The sequence below is a fragment of the Panthera uncia genome (genome assembly GCF_023721935.1).
Source record: "Panthera uncia isolate 11264 chromosome B2 unlocalized genomic scaffold, Puncia_PCG_1.0 HiC_scaffold_24, whole genome shotgun sequence".
In the NCBI taxonomy this organism is placed as follows: Eukaryota; Metazoa; Chordata; class Mammalia; order Carnivora; family Felidae; genus Panthera; species Panthera uncia.
In genome coordinates this window covers 68,139,775-68,145,774 of record NW_026057580.1, presented here as the reverse complement: position 1 = coordinate 68,145,774, position 6,000 = coordinate 68,139,775, and the positions used below count along the sequence as shown (strand labels likewise).

At 36.5% G+C, this 6,000-nt stretch overlaps 1 protein-coding gene across 6 annotated transcripts in view; it reads right to left on the bottom strand.

The window, feature by feature from the left end:
* The window catches only part of FIG4 (FIG4 phosphoinositide 5-phosphatase), a 131,951-nt gene that overhangs the window by 93,121 nt on the left and 32,830 nt on the right, over positions 1-6,000 (bottom strand). For 5 of the 6 annotated variants that reach the window (XM_049654157.1, XM_049654156.1, XM_049654153.1 and 2 more), the window contains one exon: positions 1,205-1,353. The exons of the other annotated variant lie outside the window; for it this stretch is intronic. In XM_049654157.1, coding sequence (XP_049510114.1) covers positions 1,205-1,353 — 149 coding nt within the window. The remainder of the gene's footprint in view (positions 1-1,204; positions 1,354-6,000) is intronic. 6 annotated transcript variants of the gene reach the window in all.

Sequence of the window (6,000 nt, the reverse complement as noted above, 5' to 3'; positions counted from 1 at the left end):
AAAGAAATTAAAACTGAGGGGTGCCTGGTGGCTCATTCGGTTGAACATCCGACTCTTGGTTTCAGCTCAGGTCGTGATCTCATGGTTGTGACTTTGAGCCCACATCAGGCTCTGTGCTGACCACAAGGAGCCTGCTTGGGTTTCTCCCTCTCTCTCCCTCCCTCTCTGCCTCTCCCCTGCTCACTCTCTGTCTCTCTCTCAAAATAAAATAAATAAAATTGAAAAAATTAAAAAACAATTAAAACAGAATTATTGTGCACACTTATTTAATCCATTTTAAAGTGACAATAAACCCATTGCATGTAAACACTAATAACACAGATTTATGAAAAATAATTATATTTTCTAAAACAAATTTGGTGAGAAGAGTAACGTGTTTACATATTTATAAATCCCTATCTGAAAGAGGTTAGAGTGGAAGAGAGCCAAAGCATAAGAGACTCTTAAAAACTGAGAACAAACTGAGGGTTGATGGGGGATAGGAGGGAGGGGAGTGTGGGTGATGGGTAGTGAGGAGGGCACCTTTTGGGATGAGCACTGGGTGTTGTATGGAAACCAATTTGACAGTAAACTTCATATATTGAAAAAAAATAAAAATAAAATGAAAAGGCCTGTTTGCTTGACTCTTGGGTCAAGCTGGGACCAATCAAAATAAGAACAGTTTTTGATATGCTGTACTGGTTCCTCAGCACACTGGCCATGTGATCTTAATCTCTACACCTAGGTTTTCCACTTAGTATTTATTTCTTTAAAAGTGGCATCATATCTACTGAGAAGAGTTTTTATGAGAATCAGAGATACTGCAGCAAATGTCTAGGACATAACAGATAACCCATGATGAATTTTTTCCAAAACTCTCCAAGAAGTAAAATAGTGGTGTATTCTCCAATATTCAAAAAAACCAATTTCCCTTTCAAACTTCACCACAAGTCTAGACCTAAAATGTATTCCATTAAAAGTACATGGAAATTTCCTAGGAAATGTCAGCACACAATTTTCTGGCTGGCCCACAAATGAAATCACATCATGATTAACGGTCTCTCCAAAAATGAACTGGTTAAGTTCATGTATCTGGAACAACCTCATGTAAGGACAAAGAACAATAAGGGATAGGGAAATATGAGGGAAATGTGAGTTAATTTCATGAGATGCCATTTCACGGATGCCGTATTAACATGCGTTAGATGTGCTGAAAACCACCTACCACTTCCACCCTGTGTAATTAATCCTTCATCTTCAAAGATGTCGAAACTCTCCTGGCGAGTCTGGGTTGTTTCTGACTTTAACATCTCCAGGGGCATTCGCAAGACAGTGAGATTATATTGAAGTGAGTGGGACAAATCATAGCTGTAACTAAGAACATAACTGAAACTTAGTAAGAATTATAAAAGCAAAACATATTTCAGTCTTGGCTCCTATATGGAATCAAAAACTGTCAACTATATTAGCACCTGTTCTGTTACTTGGAAGCGATGCTATTCAAGCAAGCACTATAAAACCATGAATGTAACTGGAAATTTAAAAATCACTGCATCCCTAAAAAAATTAAAAACAGAAATACTTTCAAGCCAGTAATTCCACTTCTGGGTATTTACCCAATGAAAACAAAAACACTAATTTGAAAAGATATATGCTCCCCTATGTTTATTGCAGCATTATCTACAATAGCCAATATATAAATATGGAGGCAACCTAAGCATCCACTGAAAACAATAAAAAAGAATGAGCTCTTGTCATTTGCAACAACAAAGATGGACTTAGAGGGCATTACACTAAGTGATATAAGTCAGACAGATAAAGAGAAATACTGTATGATTTCACTCAAATGTGGAATCTAAAAAACAACACAAACAAAAACAGAAACAGACTCATAAATGCAGAGAACTGGTCATTGCCAGTGAGGCAAGAATGCAAGATGGGCAAAAGAGATAAAGGGGATTAAGGGGCACAAGCTTAAAATTATAAAGTAAGTAAATCACAGGGATGAAAAGCACAGCATAGGGAATATAGTCAATAATATTGTAATGATGTTGTATGATGATAGATGATGACTATACTTACCATGATGAACACTGAGTAATAAGCAGAATTGTCAATTCATTATGTTGTACACCTGAAACTAATATAATATTGTATGTCTACTATGCTTCAATTAAAAAATAGGGCACCTGGGTAGCTCAGTTAGTTGAGCATCCGACTTCAGCTGAGGTCATGATCTCACAGTAGGTGAGTTTGAGCCCCGCATTGGGCTCTGTGCTGACAGCTCAAAGCCTGGAGCCTGCTTCAAATTCTATGTCTCCCTCTCTCTCTGTCCCTCCTTCACTCACGTTCTGTCTCTCTCCCTCTTTCTCTCTCAAAAATAAACATTAAAAAAAAACCTTTTAAATCACTGCATGACTTAGGCATTTGCACAATTAGAAATATATGAGAAACCAACATTCACTGACTTGCAATGTGCATTTTTTGCTTTACAGTGAGATCGGTATAACATCACAGCCTTGTGCAAAGAGGTCACACTCTCATACATATCTGAATAGAGTTGTATAGATGTTACAGTATCTACGCAATAGTGCATGGTCTGTACTCTAGTTTACCTATGAACAAAAATAATTCTATTAATTTTTAGTGGCAGTTCCATAACCGACTTCATAATAAAACAGGAATAAGAAAATAATACAGGGGCATCTGGGTGGCTCAGTCAGTTAGGCATCCAGCTTCGGTTCAGGTCATGATCTCATGATTAGTGAGTTCAAGATCCGCGTCAGGCTCTGTGCTAACAGCTTAAAGCCTGGAGGCTGCTTCGGATTCTGTGTCTCCCTCTCTCTCTGTCCCTCCCCCATTCTCTCTCTCTCTCTCTATCTATCTCAAAAATAAATAAATATTAAAAAAATGTTTTAAAAAGAAAATACAAGCCATTATGATAAAATTTGTTTTAGAAGAGTAATACTCATCCAAAAAGTTATCACAGTCTTTGCAAATAAAATTTGGCTTTGAGGCCATAAGAAACCCATTTTACAATTCTGATTTCACATAATTAATAATTTTTAAAGTATGTCTAGTTATATATTTTAGCACAGAATGTCATCTAGAATTCATGTGTACCCAAATTCATAAAGATGGCTGCAATTTTGTCTGAAGACTCACAAATTATTTCAATTATTATTTCTTCTTTATGAATAATATAATTTATTCATATAATTTGATTGAAATTTATTTTTTTCATTTGTGAAATTCAATTTTACTACATTTGCTAGATGAAGCCATTAATTTTACTAGTATCTAATCTCAGGGATAAAAGTTGTATTAAGAAGTTGGTTTTTCAATCATATTTACAATAGCATCAAAAAATAAAATACGAAGGAATAAATTTAACCAAGGAGGAGAAAGATCTTACACTAAAAATTGTAAGACACTGATTAAATAAACTGAAGATACAAATAAATGGAAAGATTCCCCATGTTCATAGATCAGAATTAATATTGTTCAAATGTCCATACTACCCAAAGTCATCCACAGATCCATATCAAAATTCCAACGACATTTTTCACAGAGGTAGAACAAACAATCCTAAAATTTGTATGGAACCACAAAAGACCACCAATAGCCAAAGCAATCTTAAGAAAGAACAAAGAGGGGTGCCTGGGTGGCTCAGTCGGTTGGGCGGCCGACTTTGGCTCAGGTCACGATCTCGTGGTCCGTGAGTTCGAGCCCCGCGTCGGGCTCTGTGCTGACAGCTCGGAGCCTGGAGCCTGTTTCGGATTCCGTGTCTCCCTCTCTCTGACCCTCCCCTGTTCATGCTCTGTCTCTCTCTGTCTCAAAAATAAATAAACATTAAAAAAAAAATTAAAAAAAAAAAAAAAGAAAGAACAAAGATGGAGGCATCACACTTTCAGATTTCAAACTTTTTTACAAAGCTACAACATTCAAAGTAGTGTGGTATAAAAGCAGACACATACGTAGATCAGTGGAATAGAACTGAAAGCCCAGAAAGAAACCCATGCATACAGAGTCAACTATTTGACAAGAGAGCCAAGACGACACATGGAGAAAGGATAGTCTCTTCAATAAATGGTGCTGGGAAAACTGGATAACCACATGCAAACAATGAAGTTGGACTCTTGTCTTACACCACTCACAAAAACTAACTCAAGATGGATTAAAGACTTAAATGTAAGACCCCAAACTGTAAACTTACTAGAAGAAGACAAAGGGGAAAAGCTCTTTGACATTAGTTTTAGCAAAGCTTTTATGGATATGACACCAAAAGAACAGGCAACAAAAGCAAAAATAAATAAGTGGGACTACAGCAAACCAAAAAGCTTCTGCACAGAAAAAAAATCAACAAAATAAAAAGGCAACCTATGTAATGGGAGAAAATATTTACAAACCATGTATCTAGTAAGGGGTTAATATCCAAAGCACATACGGAACTCATATAACTCAAGAGCAAAAAATTAAAAAATAAAAAATAAAAAAAACCCAAACAAAAAAACACAACACAAATCACCAAAACGAAAACCAAACAATCCAATTAAATAATGGGCAAAGGACCTGAATAGGCATTTTCCCAAAGAAAATGCCCTACAGACACATGAAAAAATGTTCAACATCACATCAGGGATGCAAATTAAAAACACAATGAGAGTGCAACTCATATCTGCTATAATGGCTATTATCAAAAAGACAAGAGACAAGTGTTGGTTAAGCTATGGAGAAAAAAGAACACTTGTGCACTGCTGGTGGGAATGTAAATTGGTTCAGTCACTGTAGAAACTGTATGGAAGTTCCTTAAAAAACTAAAAATAGAACTACCAGGGATGCCTGAGTACTCAGTTGGTTGAGTATCCAACTTTTGATTTCAGCTCAGGTCATGATCTCAAGGTCTGTGAGTTCGAGCCCTGCATCAGGCTCTGCATTGACAGCACAGAGCCTGCTTGGGATTCTCTCTCTCCCTCTCTCTCTGCCCCTCATCTGCTCACACTCTCTGTCTCTCAAAAGAAAAAAATAGAACTGCCATATGATCCAGTATTCCCACTTATGAGTATATAGCCAAAAGAAATTAAATCATCATCTTAAGAGATATCTGCATACCCATGTTGACTGAAGCATTATTCATGATAGCCAAAACATGGAAACATCCTAAGAGTCCAGAAATAGGTAAATGGATAAAAAGGATATGGTGCACATACACACACAGGTATCACTCAACCATAAAAATAAAAGACAGAAATCCTGCTATTTGCAACAACATAGATGGAACTTGAGGGCAGTATAGTAAGTGAAATAAGTCTGATTATTTCCATATGTTCTCACTTCTATGCAGAATCTAAAAAAGCCAAATAAGCTGTGTACTGGTCACACGGTACAAACTCCCAGCTATAAGACAAAAAAGATCTGGGCATCTAATGCATAGCATGGCAACTGTAATTAACAGTAATGAATTACAACCTAAAATTTGTTAAGAGCACATCTGGAATGTTTTCAACACACACACACACCCTCATAATTATGTGAGGGGATGGAGGTGTTGACTAACCTTATTGTGGTAATTATGTCATACTATTTATGTGTATCTAAACATCACGTTGTACACCTTAAACTTATAGATGATATATGTCAGTAATATCTCAATACACGCAGGGGTGGGGGGGGAGGGATGTTGATTTTCAACTTTTAAAAATCAATTTTTTCCTAGTTAGAGTAACTGCTTTATTCCAGCCGAATCTTAAGAATGTAGTATATGCTTTTTTAAACTTACTTATCAGACACAAAAACCTCAACCAACATATTTTACTTATGGGATGACTTGGCCAGAGAGCTCAGTGTCAGGATACAAACGAAGTTGAAATCATGGAGCAGAGGACCATTTCTAACAGCACCACCAAGCTGCAGTGATAACTTGCAGATGCTATAAACATAAAATTAAGCAACAAAGACAGAGAGGCAGATGACTGAGATAAACACAATGGAAATATACATTCAATAAACATTTGAGGAAGT